Source organism: Colias philodice, chromosome 10, assembly GCF_061535455.1.
Source record: "Colias philodice isolate Cphi_HAF_F1 chromosome 10, ilColPhil1 Martin Lab GWU primary, whole genome shotgun sequence".
NCBI classification, from domain to species: Eukaryota; Metazoa; Arthropoda; class Insecta; order Lepidoptera; family Pieridae; genus Colias; species Colias philodice.
In genome coordinates this window covers 5,353,290-5,380,348 of record NC_143095.1, presented here as the reverse complement: position 1 = coordinate 5,380,348, position 27,059 = coordinate 5,353,290, and the positions used below count along the sequence as shown (strand labels likewise).

The 27,059-nt window shown below is 35.7% G+C and overlaps 3 protein-coding genes and 1 long non-coding RNA gene across 5 annotated transcripts in view; 3 read left to right on the top strand and 1 right to left on the bottom strand.

The window, feature by feature from the left end:
• The window catches only part of LOC149485185 (uncharacterized), a 90,716-nt gene that overhangs the window by 3,928 nt on the left and 59,729 nt on the right, over nt 1-27,059 (top strand). The window lies entirely within an intron of this gene.
• On the top strand, nt 10,279-14,096 carry LOC149485188 (dnaJ homolog subfamily C member 8). Its single transcript, XM_089699919.1, has 6 exons — nt 10,279-10,544; nt 11,032-11,223; nt 12,081-12,209; nt 12,477-12,584; nt 13,159-13,293; nt 13,829-14,096. Exons 1-6 carry the CDS (start codon nt 10,494-10,496, stop codon nt 13,946-13,948), a joined length of 735 nt encoding a protein of 244 aa, XP_089556045.1. The 5' UTR covers nt 10,279-10,493; the 3' UTR covers nt 13,949-14,096.
• LOC149485187 (uncharacterized) lies at nt 17,931-19,826 on the top strand. The gene is made up of 3 exons (XM_089699602.1): nt 17,931-18,033; nt 18,602-18,713; nt 19,648-19,826. The coding sequence occupies exons 1-3, from the start codon at nt 17,958-17,960 to the stop codon at nt 19,766-19,768; spliced, it is 309 nt and encodes a 102-aa protein (XP_089555728.1). The 5' UTR covers nt 17,931-17,957; the 3' UTR covers nt 19,769-19,826.
• The window catches only part of foxo (forkhead box, sub-group O), a 118,131-nt gene continuing 112,354 nt past the window's right edge, over nt 21,283-27,059 (bottom strand). For both annotated transcript variants that reach the window (XM_089699948.1, XM_089699947.1), the window contains exon 9: nt 21,283-24,948. The gene's annotated coding sequence lies outside the window, so the exon portion shown is untranslated. The remainder of the gene's footprint in view (nt 24,949-27,059) is intronic.

The window sequence follows — 27,059 nt, the reverse complement described above, 5'->3', positions numbered from 1 at the left end:
CTGTTGGAACTAGCATCCATAGTCAGTGCCTGGTGTCCGAAACCGGACTCCATAAACGTGGATACTGAGGCGGAATGGTTTGCGGCAACAATGACGCATATATCAGATGCCGCAATGTCGAGAATAAAACCATGTCCGCCTCATAATAAAGTTTATTGGTGGTCACCAGAACTTTCACAGCTTCGATCGGCCTGTGTTACTGCCAGACGCCGATACACTAAACATAGACGAAAGAGGAGGCAGGCAGACTACTCCATTGTTGAAGAATCTGAGCGGTATGCCTTATACCAAGAAACAAAAAAGACCCTTAGAGAGGCTATAGCGACCGCGAAGGAGAAGGCATGGGCCGAACTGCTTGACACACTGAATCTTGACCCCTGGGGGCGCCCCTACAGGCTGGTCATGAACAAGTTACGTCCTTGGGCTCCACCAATAACAGCTAGGTTGGAGCCGGCTCTGCTTAAAAAGGTGGTGTCTACCCTTTTCCCAAGTCGAAATACAACTGATTGCGTGCATCGATGCTTTGATCAGGGGGAGTCGACCTGCACGGGGCCTATTCCGGACGTGTCCTTAACCGAATTGGAGGCGGCGGTGGGTCGCCTGAAAAGGAAAACTACCGCCCCGGGCCCCGATGGCGTGCATGGAAGAGTATGGTCACTTGCCCTCTCACATGGACTGGCCCCACGATTCTGCGAACTACTCACGGAATGTTTTAAGAACGGGAGGTTCCCAGAACGATGGAAAGTGGGTCGCCTCGTTCTGCTTAAAAAGAGTGGCAAACCGGCCGACTCTCCATCAGCCTATAGGCCGATTGTCCTGTTAGACGAAGCTGGCAAGCTCTTCGAGCGTATAATTGCCAGCCGCATCCAAAATCATCTGGCACTAACGGGACCGGACCTCGAGGAAGCGCAATATGGCTTTAGGCGGAGACGGTCTACAGTAGACGCCATAGCCCGCTTGCGCGACATCTGCGAAGGGTGCGTTTCCCAAGGTGGGGTTGCACTGGCAATATCCTTGGATATTTCCAATGCGTTTAATACCTTGCCTTGGGACAAAATTCTAAACGGCCTCGCTCGACATCGCCTACCGCCGTATCTCAGAGGAATCATCTTGTCTTACCTTGGTGGACGTAAAATTACCTTTCCGAAAAAACATGGCTGGGGTAGCCACAGGGTTGCATGCGGTGTTCCACAGGGCTCTGTTTTGGGGCCTCTGTTGTGGAACATCGGATACAACCACGTGCTGCAAGGAGTGCTGCCGCAAGGTGTAAACGCCATCTGTTACGCCGATGATACCCTAGTCGTGTCTACTGGGCGTGACTTTAGAGAAGCACGACTTCGTGCTACGGCTGGAGTGGCACAGGTTGTCGCCAAAATTAAAAGTCTAGGGCTAAAAGTAGCACTTGAAAAATCAGAAGCCATATGCTTTCATGGACATCGGAGGGCTCCACCGTCTGGGGAGGAGATAGTGGTGAGTGGGGTGCCCATCCGAATTGGGCCCAGACTGAAATATCTCGGTCTGGTGCTCGATCCGCGATGGACATTCCAAGCTCACTTCTCGGCACTGGCTACAAAGCTCAGCACCACGGCAGCGGCTCTCTGCCGTATCATGCCGAATATTGGGGGGCCAAGCGGGGCATGTCGCCGACTCTTTGCTGGCGTTGTGCGCTCTCAGGCGCTGTACGGGTGCCCGATATGGGCTGATAAGCTTTTAACACGTAACACTATCGTGCTGAGGCGGTCGCAGCGAGTGATAGCTATAAGGGTTGCAAGGGCGTACCGCACCGTTTCTTACGATGCGGTGTGCGTTATAGCTGGAACTGCACCCTGGCACCTCGAAGCGGCCGCCCTGGCGGAGGTCTACTGGCGCAGAGCGGAGGCAAGAAGTAGGGATTCAGAGCTGCCCCCAGAAACGCTCGAAGCCTGGAAGCGGGAAGCGCGCGATGAAGTATTCCAAAAATGGCGACAAGAACTTGATGTGTCCTGCGTGGGGGCCTGGACTCTCAACGCGATTAGCCCGGTGCTGAGAGAATGGGTAGAGAGACGGTGGGGGTCACTCACCTACCGTCTTGTGCAGGTGCTGTCGGGGCATGGATGCTTTGGCAGCTACCTGCATAGGATAGGGCGTGAAGCGGCCCCCGCCTGCCACCACTGCAGCAGCCAGTTGGACTCGGCCCTACACACCTTGGTGGAATGTCCAGCATGGACAAGCGAAAGAAGGCCTCTCGAGAGTTTGTTGGGAACCCAAAACGAGTTGACCCTGCAAGGCCTCGTTAAGTTAATGGTCGCTGGCGACACGAATTGGAATATGGTCGTGGCCTTCTGCGATACTATTATGAGGGCAAAGGAGGACGCAGAGAGGGCTAGGGAAAATGACCCAGCGGCTGACCCTCTGCGCCGACGTAAACCAGGCAGACGCAGACGTCTCTACGTCGAACGTCAGCCTTAAATTAAATGAGAACAAACACAGGGGGAGGTTTGCGTAGAGACGAGCATACTACAGTTATGCTCGCTGCAAGTAAACCGGCCCCCCCTGTGACAGATGGCGGATAGCCCGGTAATATAGTGGCGTTATCATTTTTGATACCGTCACCTATTGCCAACTTATGGGCTTGGTCGGGTCGCCAAGTTGCGGCACTCACCACGTAGGCGGCGGGGGTATAAGGCCTAGCTGTTAACCCCTGTCGCCGAAGGTGAACGGTGGCCACCGTTGGGTTTTAGTGGGTATGGCTTCCTGCGAGTCCCACATACCCCCTCATACAGCAAAACTGTAGAGGGGGATGCGTAAAAGCATTTCCCAACGTTAAAAAAAAAAAAAAAAGGACGGCCGCGGCGCGTGTACAATTTACCGACATTAGAAAAGTTTTGATCTAAAGTCCGGTCGCGGAGCAGGAAGAATTTCGTACATTAACCTGTTATTACCTGTCACTGTCACTCCCTTGTAAAAATAATGTGTCTTGCTCGCACAGGTGCAATGACCGCCGTCCTTAGGGATTGTAAACCTTTAACCTGAGAGCGTAAGGTTTGTATGCTTGATTGGTGTCAGGTGTTCAATTATGATTTTGTGAATTCAAAATTTATAAGAATAAACCTCAAACTCTTTATGTCCAATCAAAATCCGCCTAAGTCGAAATCGCGTGTTAGACTAACGTATTTCTGTAATATTGTACTGTATAGTAAATTATTTTTTGAAAAATAAGGTCATAAAGAAGTTTCACTTCTTATGTGTGTAAACGCACACTTTTTTTATATAATATATCGTTGTTATTGAAAAAGTTAAAATGTAACTAGCTAATAACAGCATCTACAGACGCTCCGATTTGGTTGGTGCCAACCATCCGACCACGACCAAATCGGAAAGTGTAGAGAGCGGTCGGTCCAACATAATTATTATTAATATTGGTTTGACGTGGTCGGATGCGCCAGCAATACCGACCAAACCAACTTCCTATCCGATCCAACCAAATTGGAACGTTTGGAAGCTTTGTTCCGACCAAATCGGCTCATTCCATAGAGTAATATAGGTAATTGGCTCATTCACATTTGCAACGCCGCCGGTGTAGGACGTCAACATGAACGCCGAGGGAGTTACGGTCACCGAACGTGACATATTAACAAAATTACTGGAACTATATAAAGACTTTCCCTGTTTGTGGGACTTAAGTAACAAAGATTACGCAAATAGAGATGCCAGAAATCAAGCGTATTTTATTATGTTAGAAGTATTAAAAAAATTGACAGTGCGGCTACATTAAAAACCTTAAAAAATAAGTTATAAGAGCCGCATATGACTGTAATTTTCTCTATTTCTATAGTAGAATTTAGCCCATTCTCTTCGTACTATGGTCAACTGACATATTACTCTATGGTCAACTGACAGTTGGAAGGCCAACCGTCGGACAATCTGTAGCAATGTTGGAATGGTTGCCATGTCGGTTCCAATATGGTTGGCACCAACCAAATCGGAGCGTCTGTAGATGCTTTAAGTATTGTAAATGAATAAAGGACATTTATTTAATAAATTAGTAAAAAACATTTGCTCCTCCAAATATTTCATGTAAACTGCACTTCATTCAAAAATGTTTGTGACCACTGTCAGTAGGTAAAGAGGTCATTGTACGAAATTCTTTCTGCTCCGCGACCGGACTTTATCTGTATTTAAAGTATTTTATTTGTTACTCTGTGGAAAAGTTTGACACACACATTTTTAGTTTTGAAATTTGACATTAGGCCATGCGCAGACGACAGACTATCCGTGACGCACTTTTTAGTCTGTGAAAATAGAACCTATGAAATTATATGCAGTAACGCACACGACGCGCAAAAAGTCCGGCGCACAAAAAATCCGTGTAATTCGGGCAGACCGCACCGCGCCGCTCCGCACAAAAGTGTGTGAAAAGAATTGAACGTTTGCTTCAACGCGCGCTAACGCAGACGGCGCACACTTTACACGATTTCCATAGCGTCTACGTCCCTACAGCTCTGCCGACAAAATGATCGAAGATGTGCGTCGTGTGCGTTGAGTCTGTGAAAAATCCGCGACCGACTTTTTGCGCGCCATGCAGACTTTTTGTGCGCCGCAGACTCGATCGCACAAAAAGTGTGCCGTCTGCGCAGGGCCTAAACACTTGACCGTAATTTGAAGCTTACTTATTGAGAAGGTACCTAGCTTTTTCCGCCTATTTTCCCTCTCTTTCTCGTTGTATATATGCTATCTCTCTCGCACACGGCACACCTCCCACCAGGTGGCGCGGCCGGCGCACGATAATGTGCAGGCGCTTGATCTTCTTCATTGGCGTCTAGCTTCCGCCGCGAGAAGGTTGTCTACAAGACTACAACCTTGGTGCTATTAAGTATTAAGTATTGCTTAAAGCAAGTGCTAAAAGTGTTAAAAAGTGTATCCCGTCGGATCGGTACAGTGAGTTATTTTTACATCTATTCTAATAATATTTTACTTAAAAATGAGTAAAAATCTTTAAAGTCAACGGTATAATCGTTGGACTTTATTTAAAATGCTGAGGTTTTTAATGAATCCTTCAGCAATAGTTTATTTTTCAATATGCTTAAATACTTAATAGCATGAATAAAGATATTTAAAATTAACGATACAACCGTTACATTTTACTTGAAATAGTAACTTTTCTTTTGAAATATTTCATTATGCAATATGTACTAATTAATATTTGAATTTTTAATACTGTGAGTAAAGCTATTTTAACGGTGTTACCGTTCGGCTTTACTCGAATCGTTAATATTACTTTTGTGATTATTTGATATGATATATCAAATACCCTCTCTTGTATATAGATATTTTTAATATTTTATTTCATTTTTAATAATGTGTTTTTATTACAAGGGTACAAGTGAATTTTTCGTGGAAAAATTACAATTAATACTTAGTATGGATATGAGCCAACTCAAAGCTTTACAGGCATACAATCCATTGCTACGACTTTATTACATTGTCGTTATCGCTAGGAACGGTTCGGAATTCCTATCATAGTTTATTACTAAAAATTATCGAACGAGATGAGTCAGCTCCAAGAAGTCACGACATGTCAGAACACGTTGTGATATTATTTTATAAATCGTACGGGAGTTACCGCTCAACTGAATAATGATGGAATTCGCTCATGTATAGTAGATACGTACCATGAATGTTCCACACATTCAAAACTATCCGTAGTCTATACGTGTCCTTTTATGAGTATTATTCTGATCCGTTTTTATGTGAAAATAGACATATTACACACGGCTAATTTGATTGAAAATTACGTTTCCTATGTTCAAATGATGCAACTTTTTTGTTAAAACGAGTAAGTACCAAAAATTTTACAATTAAATTCTTTGGTTTACTGAACTTGTGCTGAAAGGGTTATCGTATAATAATTATCGAGATATCTTAATATAATTAATTAGATTTAGATACACTTATTTCAAAGGATTTACAATTCACTTCTAACGTTTTAGAATAATATTATAAACTTGTACACCTTGACAAAAAGTAAAAAATTGCGGGTGAGTGGAGATTATTTTGTGCAATTAAATATTATAACGTCCTACGACGGTATGGTTGCGTTCGTAAGGAATGTTAACGGATATAAAGCAACTAAATGTTACATCGATTGCATGAACAAAAATAAATATGAATCGAAGTTCATTTTAAAATTTAGTGAATTGATTTGAATTATGAATTTATTAAATGTCGCTAACATTGGAAAATAAGTTAAAGGACCTTGTTAATTGCTATATTATTTAAATGATTATTTACTGCTATTTTTATATTAGCACTAAGGTGTATTCTTGCTCGAAGCAGAATACATAAATGTGGCCACTACTCCTCGCAGGGGTTAGCCAGGTCAAATTCACCCTCGCAGGGTGTCTCTTAAGCATTTTTTGGCAGGCCCTACTTATTTCTAGTTACAAACATCCCTCGCGCAGCTGTCGCTCGCAGGGAAATGGTGCAAATATATATCGGCCCTCGCGGGGCTTTGATTACAATCGTCCCTCACGGAAAAGATGGTGCGAATATATATCAGCCCTCGCGGGGCTTTGATTACAACCGTCCCTCATGGAGAAATGGTGCAAATATATATCAGCCCTCGCGGGGCTTTGATTACAACAGTACCTCACGGAGACATGGTGCAAATATATATCAGCCTTCGCGGGGCTTTGATAACAACCGTCCCCACGGGGAAATGGTGCAAATATATATCAGCCCTCGCGGGGCTTTAATGGCGATTGGTGCAAATATACAAAGGATTGATCATTAAAATGATCATAGATATTTGCTTTTGTCAACGAGGACCCACGAAAGAAGTTTTGGATATGACCGTATCGGATCTTCACTCTTCTAAGGTAGGTAGAAAAAGGTTTTGAAATCTACTTCACAGTGGGCAGTATAGTAAATGACCTAATAAAATACAATAAAGGTTAGATACGTCAAATAATGGGCGCATGAAATTGATACTTCGTATCCTAAAAGTTTACGCTTCAGGAATCAGGAAACCACCATTGGTTTACCAATTATGGAAATTGGAATTGAACAAATTGTATTTACCAATGCAAAGCCTAATCACAACAAAGGAAGGCGAGTCGGATCAAATATCATCTCGCAGATGATTTGTGGCGGTGGTTTCGAGGATTGTCACCAAGCCTTGTGTCAACGGTATGTTTGGTATCGTAATTAAATGGCACTAGCCGACCAATTTTCATATACAAACATCGGAAGAGATTTTTTAATCGCAAAGCGATTGAATGTAACAAATGACGATTGATTACGTATAGTTGACCTCTCATAGGCCTATTTTAGTTGCCCGGTCTTGTAGGCAATTTATTTGACTCGTTTTTCAACCCATTTGACCTCATTATTGCACCCATGAGATTTTTCTTCGGGGCTCAAACAATAAATCGCTGAGGGATTAGGATAATCGTTTGTTAGACAAGTTTTTTGTCATCCCACCAGGATTATTATATTGTATAATAAAGTTATATACAACTATTAACGTAAAACGTTTAAGTACTCAACGAATGCTGAGAATACTGACTGTTGAGTTACATAGGATAGAGGATAAATAACGGAAAGTCAATCTTTCCAAACAAAAGCCTCTTATTATTAGATATTACTTGGAACCCCTACCCTTAACGAGAAAGCTCTGCCAAATGACTTCTCATTTCTTTGCTTTGAGGGGGGGGGGGGGCAATAAATGAAATGTACAGGCTATACGGCTTTTAAAATATAAGTCTGGTAATCGAACTAAACTTTGCTGGTTTAGTTCTTGCTATATCGCTATCCGTGCCTGCTTCTCGTGTTTACGGGTGAATTAAGTTTATCAATAGTCATAAATGCAATGCTATTCAGAGGATATACTGCATTTAAAACATGACAAAGTCTGGTAAGCGAACTAAACTTTGCTAGTTTAGTTCTTGCTATATCGCTGTCCGTGGCTGCCTCGCGTGTTTACGGATGAATAAAGTAATGTCCTGTCTTCGCATCCACAGCTAACTGTCCTATACTGTCATAATCTTAACACAGATTCATTCGACATAGCTCCCCACGAGCTCAGTTCTTCATTTTTGCACTCGCACAACTGTGGACAACACAAGAGCAATGCCTCCATTGGTAGCAGTCACAATCAAGGGATAACTAACCTTAGGCTAGCCATATTACGGATGTTGGAACAACCGACTATATTCAGGGCAATTTTCTTTGTTCAGTGTAACGTTTAGACTGTCGTAGCATTCCTACGGAACAAAGATGGGATCAGATCTGCATCCTTAATGCAGTTAATCGAAAGGAGATACTTTCAGACGACGATAGTATTCAAAACCCACCATATTCCTTAACATAATAATGCATAGTTAAGCTTATAATCTCTCTTGCCATTATGTCAGTTAGAGACCTGAACGACGCGATAGAGTACCGCTATTTCAGTAGTAGTAACACCTAGAAGGGTGAAGGTATTCTGGAAAGCGGAACTGAAGGCCCGGTCAGCAGCATCAGCCACCTAATAGACAGTGTTCAGTGCTGCACCACTATAATCTGCAAAATGACTCTGACGGTATGAAAATGTGGAGTACATTTTCAAAATATCAAATGATATAGTTGGAATAAAAATCCTATTTGCCTCCGTCTATCCAAAAGACATACGGAGTAGCTAGTAGCAGTTGGTTGAATTAGAATAAAGTAACTATAGTTAAAATCCTTTGTTACTGACTGGATAAATTTGGCTCTTTTCCTATCTGACGTTCATATAGCTGTTGACTGCCTAGTGTTGTGCACAAACACTATTATTATAAACTAGCGGTCCGCCCCGGCTTCGCTCGTGGTACTTACGTTTTCTCTACATAAAAACCATCCTCGTACTACAAGGAATATAAAAAGAATTATCGAAATCGGTTCAGCCGTTCTCGAGTTATGCGCTTACCAACACATTTTGCGATTCATTTTTATATAAGTATAAGAATAAGAAGATAAGTCACGTTATGTAGTCCCGAGGCTTTCGGTATATAAGTTCTGATGTAAATCATAATTATATCTTAAAACCGAATTGATTAAAAGTAACGTACTTGGCTGTAGTAATTGCAGTTTTGGGACACAGATAAGCTCCTTATCATTTTAGTCTCTTAAGTTCAGTATATTTGTTTCCAGTACAGAGTTTATGACCTATCAGTTTTAAATAAATAATTCATGCATTGTACTGAAAGTACTAGCCATGTTTAGATTATGATTAGTGGCGTTGGCTCTAAACATTAATAGATACCGCACGGTTTGGTTGGATGTTAAAAATCTGTATTATAATTAAAACCGTTTACCTGTTTTGATATTTTATTGCCTTATTCAAGGGGTGACCTTTTAAATTTATTTCTGACCCCAAAAGTAAGGACCAAGTTCTCTTCTTGTCCGCTTGTAGCAGGTTGGGTTAAAACTGTGTGAGTTGAGACAGGTGGTAATTCTATGTTAAGATGATTCAATTGTGCTTCTACAGAGTTCTAATTGAATAAATAAAGGTTTGAGTTTGAGGTATTTTTGCCTCGTCGGGATCAGCTGTTGCTTCATTTTGTAAGTAACATCTAAATGCGTAATTGAAAGTCGTTACTGGCGCTTTCGCAGATTTACGCTAAAGATAGTGAAAATTGTAGTAACTTTAACTTTTCAAGCCCAAAAGGTTAACTAAGGTACGCTTGAACCAATCTCATAAGTTCTAATACTTTTAATCATTATGATTAACTTTTTGGTTCTTATTTGATTAACTTTTCATCTGGGATTGTTAATATAAATAATATAAAAATTTGTGTGATTTATTGGTATACTATCTGCACACCTTACTCTTTCAAATAAAGAAATAAGTAATTACTTATGTACCTATTCAAATTCACATTGGCGTCCATATATTGTACACCAGGTGGGTAACAAACAGGTCTCAATAAGTAAGCTTCAAATTACGGTCAAGTGTTTAATAGCTGTGTTTTACCTGAAAATAAAACACATATTAAATACTTACCTATATTTGAAGCTTACACTTAACGTCCACCTGTTGAGGATTTCGACTCAATGAAGAAGATCAAGCGCCTGCACATTATCGTGCGCCGGCCGCGCCACCTGGTGGGAGGTGTGCCGTGTGCGAGAGAGATAGCATATATACAACGAGAAAGAGAGGGAAAATAGGCGGAAAAAGCTAGGTACCTTCTCAATAAGTAAGCTTCAAATATAGGTAAGTATTTAATATGTGTTTTATTTTCAGGTAAAACACAGCTATTAATTATTAATTACTATACTGATGTAAGATGTTTGGTGAGAATTCTGAAAAGATCGATGGAAAATGGAATAATCATACCTAACTTGCAAGATTATTTAAAGTTGAAATAAAGTTACTACGAGTTCATTAATGTAAATGTGACATTACTAAATGGTCCCATATCCTTTGGTTTTGTATATTCTTATTCATTTGAGTATTGTGTCGACTGTCGTATTGTCGTTCGAGAACCTAAACAATGTCTTCATCTAGTGCAAAAAAGGAATCTTTCGAGGATTTTTATGTCGAGGTGACTGTCTAAACATAATTCAATTATTTTAAGACTGCATCTATAGTATTCGATTGTTTATATATATTTATTTCAACATAGCTATGTATCGAACTACATATACCTACCGTAGGGTAGCCCTTGAGTTTGGCGAACATACGTAATTGTATTTGATATGTAAAATAATATTACGTACCATTAATACCTAGTTTAAGTATAAAAGAGGGCTTTTGTATCGCAATTTGAGGTTAAAGTATATTGATATGTAAGTAATAAAATGTTGGAAGGAATGTTATTGTGGACCTAACTATGCAGTGGTTTAATTAACCATAGATCAAAATAGTAAGCCAATATACTTGAAGGTTATTTAAGGTTATTGCATAGGTACATTTATATATTTTTTAAGTAAGGAGAAGTAGAAAGTGACATTTTGATTGTTGTATTTTTGAACAATTTTTTCAATTGAGATCGAAAGTATTCTATACATTTTCTTGTTGATATTTAACAGGTAAAAGAGATTGAGAAAAGAGACTCTGTATTAACACCTAAACAGCAGATTGAACGACTGCTTCGCCCAGGGTCGACATATTTCAATCTAAATCCTTTTGAAGTTTTGCAAGTAGAACCTGATGCATCCCTAGATGAAATCAAAAAGAAATATAGACGTCTATCCATATTGGTCCATCCAGATAAAAATATGGTAAGAAATATGAACAATCATTGTAAAATTTACTCAGATTCCAAATAATCATTAGTCTTTAAAGACATGTATTATATCATTTTGTATGATAAAGTTTTACACCTATTGAACACCCAGACTTGAAATTTGTGTAATTGTAAATATTGAAAGAGAAAATGTGTCCTATTTTGGTTAGACGGTACCACCGTCAATATTTCATTTTTATCCACAGATTGACCCAATGGTTACCACGAGACAACCAGAAGCACCTGGATATAGGTAAGGCATCCGCTACGAGGCTAAAGAATGAATGTATAGATATAAAGACATTTGAAAATGTCTGATCTTCTGATTTAATATACAATTGATAACAGTTGTTACTGTTTAGTAAAACGTAATATAGTGTAGAATACAAAGATATTATGATTATTATAAACTGCAGCTGCTCTTAACTCTTTTCCTTCAATTTTTACTTAAAATAGAAATACACAAAATACATACACTAAGTTCTGAAACTCTCCTCAGATTTCTGTGAAGTTATTTCTGTATGAATGTCACATCAATCACAGAATAAGTTGAATAAATAAAAAGTGCAACAATTTGATCTTCCCAGTTGACTTTATTTGATAATATTTATATGAAAATAGCCTGACGGAATAACAAACAATATAACATTATTAACTTGAGAACAGAACAACTTGCCAATTGGTTGGTTTAATATTTAACAAAATTTAAACTCATTCAGTGTTAAATATTATTTATTATTTGAACTTACAAAAACTATGACATAAAAAAAAATCTGATCATAATATTAGCTGTTATTACAAAACTTATACTGATTACATTAATTGATAAATATTTATAATTATTCTTTTTAGGATGATGCAGAACGAGCTCAACAAGCATTTGAGATAATAAACCGAGCATGGAAAACTCTGGAAAATGAAGATACAAGGAAGAAATGTTTAGATATTTACCAAGAGGCTAAAGAGCGAACTGACCATATGGTTTGTTTTTAATATTAAAAGTAGCGAATACATTCTTTCATTTGTTTTCCAATGTATAGAATTGAAAATTTTGTCACACATTGTCTATAACACTAACATTTAAGCATTTATGTGTCTAAAGACAGGTTATTCTAACATGTAATCATATAATTACAATAATGTAGATACTTAATCTTGTCTGTCTTGATTTTCTTCCCACTGTACCAAGTTTTTTAATATCTTGGAATAAATGCTTATGTTCAGTTAAAACTTTAATATAAATTACAGATAGATCAAAAACGAAAGAAACAACGGAAGGAAGGCCGAAATGATGAGCCGATACCTGAGGATGATCCTGATAAATATAAACATGCTGTATATGTTATGACAATGAAGGTAAGAGGTTTGACTTGACAAATAGCGTGCCCGGTTATTAGCAAATAAGCATTTATATGTTCACAAATTTGCTTGTAGATCTGTTTAGATCCATTGTGATGTGTGTTAAAAAATTATTTTATTTAACTGGTTTAGTGGATGCAATAAGCATAAGTAATATGATTTGAGTAATATTACATAAATTATTCTGTTCTCCAAACATATTAATTATTAAATTCCTAGGAAACATAAAATAATAAAAGTTGTGTCTGTTTTCCATTTATAACTCAAAATCGGCTGAACATTTTTCAATGATTTGTTGGTTTGATTGCATGTGCATCTCCAAGTAAGATTATTAAAAAAGGTATAATCTATATATATTTTCATTTAGCCCCGATCCTACATATATAAAAATGAAACCCGTTTTCCTTGGTCGCGGCAACACGCGTGAACGGGTGGACCGATTTCGATAATAATTTTTTTAATATAATCCTTGTACGAGGATGGTTCTTATGAGAAAAAAAAAACATAAACATGTACCATGGGCGAAGCCGTTGCGGACCGCTAGTTCTATATAAATAGTATTTTATTTCAGTTATTCGCTGACATGGAACGCAAGCGGCAACACTTAGAGACACGAGATATGGAGGAGAGGAAACGAAAACGTGAAGCCGAAATAGAGCAGGAGGAGCAAATGTCACTGGAGAAAGAGTGGGCTAAGAACTTTGAGGTTTGTATTGTTTGTAGGTTTGTATGTATTGTATAGGTATTCGTTTTTGGCTTTCTTGGTACAGTGATTTAGTTGTAGTACAACCTTCTTGGGTTCAATTTATAGTGGAGACAAAAAAAAATCAAATGTTTCCTCTTTATGATATTAGTGTGATGATGTGTAGATGTGTTGTAATTTATACAATGACTTTATAGAGCCTCTTTTACAAATCTTAGTATTGTATCTTCTATTACTTACACTACCATTACACACTGAATATTATAACTACTGTTATTGTTCAGTAGATAAGTAACCTATAGTAATATAATTAAGATAATCTGTAACCTCAGCTGCTTCATTATCAGGCCAAAATAAATAGAAATCCATGTTTTCAGTATATACTCAAACCTTCGCAGTGATTTACATATTCTTAAGTCAAACTTTCATTTACTCAACTTTACTTCTTTTAAGAGCGTTTTTGGATAGTCCAAAAACATAGAAAGTAGAACTACCAGCAAGTTTGCACAGATGTAAAAATTAAATATTCACATTACAGGAATCTCGTCAAAACCGAGTGGACAGTTGGAAAACTTTTCAATCGTCCAGCGGTAAGGAAAAGAAGAAAAAGAAAATTTTGGGCTTCAAGCCGCCCAAACCAAAACCCGAGAGTAGATAAGACGCACTATATCATAATAATGTCCTTTATCCAATTGCTGTTTTAACTACTACAATTTAAATTTTAAAGTATTGTCACTACAACAAATCTTTGAACTTAAGAGCGGATACTATTGAAAGTACTATGCGATTCAACTAAGAATATGAAAATAAATTGAATTAGAAAAGAATATATTGAATATATTGAATTTTAATAGAAATTTAAAAAAAAAAATAAAAAAAAAATTGCTCTTATAGATTAAATGATTTATCATTACTAAGTCAAGTGCATATTGTAAATTTTCTCAAATAAAAAATAGAACATTAATTGTCGCGATTCTCAATAGAATATCTCTATTAATTTTTATTACTGATTGTACATCTGTGTTCACAAGCGTGTTCCATGTATTACGTAATATTATGACTAGACATCGGATTATATGCATTTGCATATTTGCATATGCAAATGCATAAAACTCTCTAATTACGGCGTTAGTGCATATTATAGCCTTTTTCCCCAATCGTGCATATTTCGTTAAGTAGCGGGAGTTTTGATTGGTCAACTAACCTTTATTAGCCAATCAGAACGCTCAGCGAGTAAACCAACCCTATTTTGGCATGGTAAAATGGCAAAAAATTACAAAATGGGCTCCATTTTAAGTAATTTTTGAGCCATTCAAAATAGGGCTAGATTAGCCTTTTGGGGCTAAAAACTTAAAACACGGGTTGAATTCCAAAAAAGGGCTAGATTTAGCCCGGAAAGGTCTAAGGTGGCAACACAGGGCTCGCGGGTGACAAAAGTCACAAATTTGCGCTCGAAAATTTGGTTAAAATGCTAAATTGTATATTGGCACAAAAACTATACTTAATTTCAAGAAAATTTCACTGTTTTTGTACAATCTTTGATTTAAATTTAAAATTAATAAAGGTTTTTTGATTTTGTATTGTGCATATTTTAGGCATATCAGTCGTTTTTAGTGCATATTTCGGCCTTTTTTAGTGCATATTTGCATGCATATTTTGGCATTTTGTTAGTGCATATAATCCGATGTCTAATTATGACCGTCTTTAGCTATATATTAATTAGAATTAGGGGATTGACATTCTAAATCTGTGTTTCAAAATACCTCAGAAAAAAAAAGCTGTGTTTGTATCCCAGTGTGATATTTTAAGATTTGAGAAGCAATAATATTTTTGGGAATAGACTGTTGTGTCTATGAAAGAGTTATTTTGTTTTAATTTTGCGTTGTTGAGGTATTTTGGAAAAAAATATCTAAGAATATTAATTAGGATATCTAAAAACATAGCAGGCTCACTCGCACCAGATGTGATTTCATTGAATATTTACATTCAACTACTTACTTGAAATTGTTAAGCGATGAAATATGTACCTTAATTCGAATTTAGATTCAAACTTCTGTAATTGTTAGGAATACAGAGTTTCTTGATTCAGTCATTAAATTTTGATAAAACAGTATTAACTGGTTTTATTTTATTTCAAGTAATAATAATTTCATTTTGTTCACCGTTCAGTATAAAGAAATAATTTTGATTACTGCATGGTGTACGGAAAATTATAAACATCATTAAATTGAATAGATAATGTGCATTGTGCCCCAAAAAAAATAGATTTTCCTTTTGAGAACTAGTGTAATAGCGTGAGTCAAGCACTTTCTTATACAAATACATAGTACACAGCAGTGTGTACTGTGTGCGTGTTGCGGCGTCATGCCGCGTGTTGCGGCATCATGCTGCGTGGTGCGGCGTGTTGTTGCTTTTTGCGGCGTGATGTTGCGTCTTGCCGCGTGTTGCGGCGCACCTGCGTGTTGCGTATCAATAATGAGGGGTCTCATTTTGAACAATTTATTAGTTAGTGTTAAAATTAGTTACGTTCTTTATGTGTACACATAGTGTTTATGATACAATAAAAATTTTCAACTCCATGATAGTTAGTTCTATTTTTAAGAGCAAATATTTTTTAGAGAAATTAGGAATTAATTATCATTGTCTGAGTCGACTTTAAGAATAAAATAACAAACCTATTTTTATTTTTAGTTAGTTCGATCCCGGTCGAAGCAAGAAATTTTCCCAAAATCTTTGAATGCAGTTCTATTTCTTTTTAAAAATTAAGGAATGTTTCCTTTCCGCAAAATTAACTATCTTCAGTACTTTCCCTCCAGGGTCCATCGACAATTTCCACACTGTATATAATCATGAGTACAACTTACATGTCACCACACCCCGGACACTCCATACAAAATTATCGTTTTGACAGTCACACTGCACTGTAGAGACTGCAAATGGTGTTAACGCTTTATGGTTGGCACATTTGTGACTAGCGTAAAAAAATATTCGCGTTTTTCTGATGAAATACATCCGTAAACAGCACACTATCTAACCATTTTCTACGAAAAACGATAATCACAAATCCAAAATAATAAAATTACTTTAAGTCAATTTGATTAATGTTGTCAATCTTCGTTGCGTATCGTCCTTGTAGAAAAATGTGGACCATTTTTATACCCGGCGCGGCGAATGATGATCCCTATGACAGTTCGTCATAGTGATTGCTCGTATGATGGGTCGTGTCGATACTTGGTCGATACTTTATTATTTTTTAGGCAAAGGCGTGGTTTGCATTCAGCCACGTCGGTAAACATGTTTTTAAAAATATTATAAAATTAATTTTTAACGTCTATTATGTTGTTGTTGTATTAATTTAAGTTTTTTAGCATAGATTAAGTAGGTAAGTAAAACGAAAGTTTTCCAAAACATAAAAATGTGCCTGATCATTTTCACGTAATTTTTAACCCGTTTAACACAGTGTATATTATTTTATCATGAAAATGGAATCCCCCATTTAATTTGTCTAAAAAACTTATATTGTCATAGGTAAGTAAATTAACGCGAATGGTTATTAATTAATTAATTATGCTGCGATCTTCTGTTCCATTCAATAGTGAATGAACTAAAGCTTAAACATGGAAAAAATGTGAACTCGTTTCCATTATCGAAATTTATTTGTCGATACTTCCGCACTAGTCGATAAATGCCAACGATGTACGTTTTGTAGGACGTAAACGTAAAGTCAGATTGATATAATTTCTCGTAAATGCTAAGGATTGTTATAATTCCAACGGAATATCATTGTTAGGGCATAAAGCTACGTAAAAATTAATAAATGCCATTTTTAGACGCCTCCAATACGTTTCTAATTTAATGGTGACGCCATTACAAGTTTGTCTCTTGAGAATAACTGTCAGTGTCATAGGGATCATCATTCGCCATAGCTTAGATTTTTAGACTGATCGTGCGGGGTGAGGTAAGTGTTTAATTTTGGCGGGAGGCGGAGAGTGGCCGTTCTGTAGCGTTTAGCTACTATTATGTATTCTGTGATGTCACACTAGAGTATAGTCAAAGGTATTGTATAAACGTGATCGTCGATACGGTGTCTAGTACAATACGACCAACGTAACTTGGCGAGCCTGAATATGTATACGTAGTATATTATTATTAGTCTGTGCCTCTGCGAACTTTCGCGCATGTACTCTCGTAAAAAAAGTGTTATAGGCATTCTTTTTTTTTTAAACTGAAATTCGAATAAAAATTTCCTTATACAGAGACCAAGTAAGTACAAATAAAATAAAATCGCGATTTATACAAAATTTCAAGGGTTACTTATCAGTTATCACCACAAAAAGGTTATGACGTCGTTGCTGTACACAGTACGAACTTCGTTGCGTTTGAGACTAGATGGCGCTGTCTGCTGAAAGGTCCAAGAACTACATATTTCAATGAGAACGATTTTAATTGTTTCTGTTATTATCAAATTCATTTGAGAAATGCTAATTTTAAATAATTGGATGAACCACGGATGAGGAGAGAATTTTAGTGCCTAAAATTTGAAAGGAGGTTTTTTTTTTATGTTTCAATATTGTCAATAGAAAATGATTAAAAATTAATGTCCTTTCATATAACTATTGTCATTTGAGAAATTGAAGAAATCCTGTGATATCGTGTCTTATTTTAAAATGCGTACTGCAATAATTGGGTTACGAAAGCGCATAATCGGAGTAATGCAACAGAAAAAATATTCCAATAAATCGAGTAAGAATGTTTACATTACAAACTGGGTACAACTTGACCTACTGTTGAATAAAATAGACCTCTCTTTACTCACCTATTTTATTATCTTTTTTTCGTACTACTTTTAATCCTTTACGACTAGGTAACTCACCTTGTCATGAACAATACGGGCTCAAACACGGTACCTTTATCTTTTCCCTACTTCTTAAAACTTAAAACTTTTGGATTTGGCTGCAACAAAGCAAAGCAGAGCCGCGGCTCTGGTTTGTTGTAACCCGAAATATCGCGTTGATCGCTGCGCTCTCACATTATAGAAAACAGTAAAAAAAACTGAGGCTGCGCTGCTGAGCTGGAAGCTGGCTTTTTTCCGTGCATAATCCATTGCACAGCTTTCATTATTCCTCGCTTCACTGTTCGTAGATGTTTGTTTTTTGTAAAATTGTGTTTGTTATGTGTACCTATGGACCCTATGGTGCTACAATAAATGTCTATGGTTATTCTCAGTAATAAATAATAATAGGTATTTCAAATCAACATCTCCATTCTAATAATTTCTAAAAATCATACTAATCCAATCGTAATCTAAAAGCATATTGTCCACCACACATGAACGAGCTGCCTGTGCCGTGCGGGCCCTGGGACCCGTGGTATAAAGCTAAGCAGAGTTTTTACACGAAGCATCTTGTAGCTGGTATTGTTTGGTTAGTTTATTATTATTCAATATAATATGCCCATAAATGTCGAGCGAATATTTTTAAAGTAATTTTTATTTATGAGATGTACCTACCTACTTACAGTTTGACATGCCTAAATAGTAAATACAAAGTATGCATGAATGCTACATTCATGATAAATCATTATGAATTTTAACAAAATATTAATAGCTAATAGATCGTTCTTATAAAAAAAATACACACGTAGACTCCCTTGACTACGGGAAAATAGTATACAGGAAAACGTATGAATAAGGAAATAGGTAGATAATTAAGCCTTGAACGAGAATCTTATGAGAAAATGATTCGAGGTTACCATCGCCCTTGAGTGTGTTTTAATTAAAAAAGAAATAGATGCCTACTTACCTATAATTATAAATTGAGCATCTCTGTTTAAATTTATGTCTCTTGAAAAATCCTTATAGGTAGACGCCTGCCGACTTCGAGACCGAGGCCTAATAGGTTAATAATACCTAGTTAATAATAATAGGTTAAAAATACAATTACAAATAAACTATTATTTTTTGCAACTTCTCACTTAGCTTGTGTTCATAAAACAAAAATGGGCTACTTATAAAGCTAATAAATACCAGCTAACTTCAAACTCCTTTAACTCGGTTCGGACTGAGTTTAGAGGTATACCTACCTGCCATCTATTAATAAAAGAAGGCTATCCAACTCCAACTTATGTTACTAAAGATTACTGTCATGAAATAGCATTACCTATGTATTAAGAATATGCTAATGTTTAAATCTATCGGTTATTTTGTAAATTTGTACATTCGCTTACACCCGAACCGGAGCTCGGAGTTTTCTAGAGGAGGGTTTTATGTGTTTTACATCTAAGGCTCTAAGCATTCACCATCAATTAATTGAATTACCTAAAAAGTGACCATTCATAACTATATTTTCGATATTTCAGGTGGTTGTTTTCCTTTGGCTTGGCTCTGTATACAGAAAGCATCTATTTGAACTTCAGTCCGCCAGCGCAGCCCGGCCCGCCCAGTGACATGGTGGAAGAATGTGACGATTCTGATTCTTAAAACTTAACTACTTGCTTATTACTTAGAAATTAATTAAAGAATAAAGATTTTAAACCTCTGAAAATGTATTTTAAATTGAAAATAATATGTAAGTATATGAAAGAACCTACACTAAAAAAATATCGACGTTCTAGCAGAATATAGAGCTATACTTTCCTGCATAGAACTTTTGATACCTAACTTTTATGGGAGATTATTTAATAATAATCTTGACCTGTACTTAATACAGTAGCGATACTACATATTTAGATATCAAATAAGAAGTCACACATAATCGACATTATCTATGCCGTACACGAGAAGTAATAAAAAGTTCTTAATTTCGCTATAAAAACATTTGCCACATATCTTCAAATATTCTGGAAGTTACGCAATAAAATAGCCTTAATCGAATTAGTTTTGAATTTATCAAGTAATTACCAGTGTAATAATACTAATGTGCAAAATCTATATTGCTTAATGCTGCGATATTTTTTTATTGAAATTAAAGGAAAATAGGTATTTACTGTGGTATTTACATATATACCTATATTATGTCGCTGTATCTGGTTTAATCTATTATTTGATTGAATGACTAGCACATTCATTATATTATGACGACATTGCTTCGGAATGTTTCTACTTTTACTTCTGCTTTTTGTTTCTATCCCCACACAAGCAAACGAGCATGATAGGAAGTGCGCATTCGCGATTGTTTCAGGTTCAGGATGTTTTTAGAAAGAGTTTAAGAGTATATGGCATTCCATGTTGTGTTGCCCTGTAATTGTTTGTCACAATTGTCAAAATTTTTTATTGTAACTTGTACCTACTAAGCCATATAATATTATGTATTGTTGTGACAGGTGTTGGATGACCTCAATAAATAAAATAAAATAAAATATCGCGAATAGAATAAAATAAATGTATATTGGATCGGTATACTTTGGATAACTACTAGTAATTTGGATATATCAATCAAACATTTATTTATTCAAATAGACTTCTTCTAGAATCATTTTTGAATCGTCATATTATCATAAGTCAGGTTCTAATTCTGTCTGCGATATTGATTAACTAATAACTACTTTAAAGTTTATTATAAAGCTAGGAAGGTATAGGTATATATATCTCCTACATCTAGCTATTTATCTATATACAAGGTTTCCGCCCGCGGCTTCGCCCGCGCAGTCAAAGAAAAACCCGCATAGTTCCCGTGGGATTTCCGGGATTGCGTCATTTTCCCGGGATAAAAAGTAGCCTATGTCCTTTCTCGGGTATCAAAATATCTCCTTACCAAATTTCATGAAAATTGGTTCAGTAGTTTAGGCGTGATTGAGTAACAGACAGACAGCAAAGTTACTTTCGCATTTATAATATTAGTATGGATTTCCTGAGGTTCGAACTCGTATTTTCTGTTTTACTGTAATGTTCAGACATAATTTTATCAGACTTTTTGTGCACTTTTTATTAACACTTAGTTAATAACTATGTTGGATTTCATTTAGGGAAAGGGTGAGGGAAAATAATACAACCAATTCAATTTTGAAAACAATATCAAATTTAATACATAAATAACATTTATGTACTCCTACATACATGTTTTGTCTATATATTTACATTTAACACATAACTTTTCCTACCTTAGCTAATTTACCGTAAAGACTTTCACGTAAAGGTATTTTTTAATTACAATAAAAAATTAATAATATACCAAAAAATAAAATCAACAAAAAAGATTTGAACACCATTCCTTTGAAGAACAATGCAAAAACATTGGAAAAAAAAAAACATTCTACTAAATAAGTTAAACATATGAGACAACAGACGTCTTACAGAAAGTCAAATGAAATAACTATACCTTGGTAATTTACTTTATAAATGTACAACTCAATAAGCGAACACTGGTCAGTTTCTCGTTACAATTATTCGTCCATAATTACACTACGTGTACCCAAATTAACTACCTAAAGTTACTGCACTACAGGAGTCATTTCATACGCATCGCAGCTCGAACTAATACGAGTGACTGTGCCTTTACTAAGTACCTACTAAAATAATTTGATGTTTCCGTAATTATAATTAATCCGTAATTTCACTTACCTACTTAAAAGTGCTTCATGATATGAAATAAAAGATTTTTCAGGCTTTAGTGATCCTTCATACATCGTGAAATTTAGTTAAATCTGATAATTTCGATAGTGTATTTAATTTACAACGTTCTTTTGACAATAAATTGCTGGCGATAAAATAATATAATTTTATAGTTACAAAGCTAATTTATTACTTTTCAAAAGCAATAAACAACACTTTGACATTTAAAGCGAATATCGAACAAAAATTTTCACAAATCTTAATTACAACACCGATTATATAAAAAAAGATTTAATGTCATTACTAAATAAACCAAATTACTATGTTCTTCCACTAAAGACCTTAGACCTATAAGAACAGACTCATTAGATCCTTAATTAATTGACCACATGGATTGACATAACGTCTGCCTCAGCAACGATTTTACGAACAAAATAGCCAATATTTAAAACTGTCTAAAGAATAAATTTAATATGAATTTTTGTCTACATTTTGTATGACAAAAATTCATATTAAAAGTCGACTAAAATTTAAACGTGGATTATTTTGCTGGTGAAATCGATTCTTAACACATATAACATTATAGAATGTATCAACAACCATTAAAAATAAAACTAATAAACCTATCTAATATGAGATACCTCCGCGGAGGCGAGTCATCTAACATCGAACCCCTACTATACTTAAGATACATTCATATTTGTGTCGCGTTCATGTACTGAATATTTGGCAAACTTAATCTTATAGATTCTGATGTCGAACATTCAATAATAGTACAAAAGTAACTCAATTTAACTATATTATATTTACAAGTAAAAGTTGTTCATGCACCCTCTGCCTAAATTTGGCAAAGAACGCAGTTTCGTTTTTATAATTAATTTTGTACGAACATTTCATTTTTATAATACACGAATGAAATTAAAATATTATATATTTGTTTTAAAATGCGCTATTTAATATTTAACTATAGCACCAATGTCAGCTGTATGTAAAAAATGTAACAAAAATTGCTTTCAACATTCTTACCAAAAATAATAATAAGAGGCAAAAATAATGCTCTCGTCATAACATGGACGCCAAATATAAAAAGAATTGACTTACATTTACAGTAAAGTTGCTAAATTGAACACTTATTGGCTAAATCTATCACAAATAGTCCACTGAGGTAATTCATAGAGTGAACTCCTAACAGGCCTTTGCAGAATGTTCTCGAACAGTGGTGGAATCGCTCATTACTTAAACCACGATATTTTTTGATGTACATGCAGGATACTTCATCAACTACGTAATGGCTAATGCATATTTTTGTACAAATAATCAATTAGTCTAAAGTCCCACCGCAGGATTAGTGCGTTCACAGTTTTTTTGCTAGAACCAAACTTTTATGTATACCTATTTATAATTAGGAGAATATATTATATCGACTAGGCTGGTTGCCAGTCAAAATTTGGCCGCAAGCATTTTTAATAAAAAAAATTTAATCGATTTTTCGGGAAACATTTCGTTCACTACTTATTTAAGTACAGGTAATTGACGAAAAAGAATAGCTTTAATTTGATTTATGATTCATAAATGTGCGTTATGAACGTACCTATAAATGGATCGAAATCATCAACCTGTTTGCACCAGGCTGCGAAGATGTTGCGGCCAGGTGAGAAACGGCAACCGTGATTTTTTAGAATCTTTATATGATTTGCCATGATGTAGACTACATTTTATATAAATAACAAGTGAACGAAAGGTTTTCCGAAAAATCAATTAGAAAAAAAAAATAATTATAAATGCTTGCGGCCAAATTTTGACTGGCAACCCAGTCGATATATATTCTCCTAATTATAAATATACATAAAATTTTGGTTTTAGCAAAAAAACTAAATTGTCAATAAACACATGACATAGGGCTTTACGCTATAATTTTCGACGGTTTTAAATATAATATCAAACGTTTTGAGGAAAATATGGTCATTTTCCTCCTTCTGTTGAAACCACCACTGTTATCGCTAGCAAGTATAAACGAAGCTGTCACAAAAGATGACATCAAATGTTTAATGTTGAACAATGAATATTTAATGTATCTTTTGTCGTAACCTTGCGGTTAATCATTTCGATGTTAGCCGCAAACGACGCTTAATTAGAACTTATTAATTATTCGGGACTAGAGGTCTGACTATTCATTTTGCACGTCAACACCAGACATACCATAGTGTCCCATCTGTATATTATGATGAATCCTTCAACAAACAACAATGAGCATTAAAACATCGCAACTATTTTTACAAACAGGCACTACTATTAACATTTGTACAATGTACTAAAATTGTGTCTATATACTTTACTGTTCTTAAATAAAGCATGATTTTGGCGTCAAAATTGTTGAGCAATTTATTGGTACTTCACAAATTTTTGGTTAGATAATGGCATACGTAAAAATATATATGAGGTATTACATTGTAATTCTATTAGCATTAAATAACAGGGTGTGCACCTTGAGATGTTATAACCGTTTAATTACAGATCTTTAGCTATGCGAAATGTGTTAACTACATATTACACGCCGTAAACATGTCGAATTAAATTGCTATAGCACGCCATGGTAATTGGTATGCATCCTACGGCTGAACCTGAACTATTCTTCGATATCAAATTGGATCAATTATAAAACTGCACAGCGGATGTCCGTATATTTTACAAAATTACTTTCCTAGATATAATTACATGTAAACATAATTGGCCCATCTGTATCCGAAGATGAAAAATTAAAAGCTAAAATGGCAATGATAACCGAGCTCGGAGCTCTTTTCGTTTCTAACATCGATTTAAGCTTAACATTTAAACAAGTAAAATTACATAAATAATAGAAGGGAGAACTATAATGGGAATTAATTATACATCGATTACTAAACATACGCGAGGTCACATAACCTTAATGATAAAAAAGTTCAATAATTGAATTAGAACGATTCACTATCGCACTTTGATCGACGTTTCATATCTGCAGAAATCAGAACACTTATATCAGTCTCGGCTGTAATCCGGTCTCGCTCGTCGGTTGCGACCGTTGTGCGTTAACATTGCAACTTTGTACCTTGCCTCTGCAAGCCAGGAAAGACCTGAAACAATGAACAAACCAATATAAATAACTATTTAAGACGCAAATTAAAACTGATATATTAGTAAGTCTTTAGTAAGTACATATAACAATTAAAATTTAAAAGTTGTTAACTCTTTATCCAACTTTTTTAATTCGCTTATTTCGTTGAATTCTTCGTTATTAAACTTTTTAAACGTTTTTAAAGGATTTAATGTGAATATAAAAAATAAATCATAAAGAGATTAAAAGCTTATCGAATTAGTCTGCCCCATGAGAGAAGTCTAATTGCTAAAAATTCTTCTTCAGATACAAATGATTACAATAAATAAAATTCCCGCATGTATTTAATTAAAATTTATGAACAAAGAATGTGTCGTCCCAGTAATCTTGATGTAATTTTCGCAACGCGCATGTATATGTGGATTATCAGCGATTCTCGTTCGGCAGAGTTTCTGCTGAGTTCGTGGAGTGTAAATCGTAACCTGCCCGCCACAGCGACGCCAAGTCTGTCCCTCCCCTGCCCCGCGTCCCAGGTGACGACCCCGTAGTGCCGGGGCCCTATCGATTCTTACCAAAACTTTATACAATACCAAAATTAAAACCTAACATGTACAATATACAATTAAACGCAATTGTCGCTTTTCAAATCACAAACATCAGCTCTATTAACATTTGACGAACTGAACGTGCATCGTCATTTTCTAATCATTATGAATAGGAAAATTATAGGCCGCGAATAAGGTAATAATGAACAGCAGAGTGGTTAAGTGGACTCCTCGCTAATTATAAATATTGCGCCGCATATTTCGATTATCGTCGTCGATAAAATGGAACATCACTACGCAACCACGATAAATCTGTCGCATATTCAGCAATGTAACGGACTTTCTCTGCGTTCATTGCTCAGAATAAAGTGTGTTCTTAATATGTGATGTAGATAATTGGCGTGCCCGAAATAAGGCCGACATAAACCATGGAGACTAAACGAATACGAAACTTTATATATGACTATCACTTCTATATATATACACCTATACTTGCTGATTTATTACTTAAGTAAAATATCTATCTAGATTTCTAGAACAATCAACTTTTCGCATAAAACTTGTCTGTGAACGCGAAATATTACCTACTTTTGTAGTTCGTGAGATTTGTGAAATGGAAGTTTTATATCTATGTGCGTGGACTCTAACATAGATAAGACCGTGTACAATTCGTTATTCTTTCTTTTTGGACATTGGTTACAATCTTGGATATAATATGTTAATCAGGATGGATTGCAGATAAAAAATAAACGGTTGACAGATATTACGTACTATTAATACATGCACATTTACTAAATTGAGATAAAGGATATAGAACCAAAATAATAAATGATTATTTAAAAACGAAAACTTCACCTTTTTGGTTTGGCTTGCAATTATAGTCTGTAAAAATTGAGAATACTTTTTACTCAATTTGGGATAAAAATATTGATATGCTTTTTGGTGATTATGTAAGGTAATTTAATTTTTATGGCCTACTAGCGGTCCGCCCCGGTTTCGCCCGTGGTACATGTTTACGTTTTCTCTACATAAGAACCATCCTCGTACTTCAAGGAATATAATAAAAAAAGAATTATCGAAATCGGTTCAGCCGTTCTCGAGTTATGCGCTTACCAACACATTTTGCGATTCATTTTTATATTTAAGATTTTCTAGTATTGACTCATGGTGATAAATAATAATATTAGTCGTTCAGAATTATCTAGTTAAGAGGTTAAAAATACATAAGTATGTATACAATTTCATAGTGTCATTAACGAAAAAAAAAATCATATCACGAAAAATGTTATATGCATGTTTTGTAATATGCATATATATAGATAGCTACCTATTTAACATTCAACAAAAAATGCCAATTGACATACTTTGTGATTTTCGCAAGTTTTTTACAGGAATGTAGGGTGACAATAAATTCAGTTCCGGATGTTACGGGTTATAAAACATAGGCGCCGTTGGTTATCGAGATATTCCGGTGGGGTGCCTCGCGCGTAAATTTATTCACACTATACAATAGGGCTGCGAAAATACTTACTTTTATCATAAACGCGAAAGTTTGTTAGAATGAAAAAATGCGAGTATGGATGTG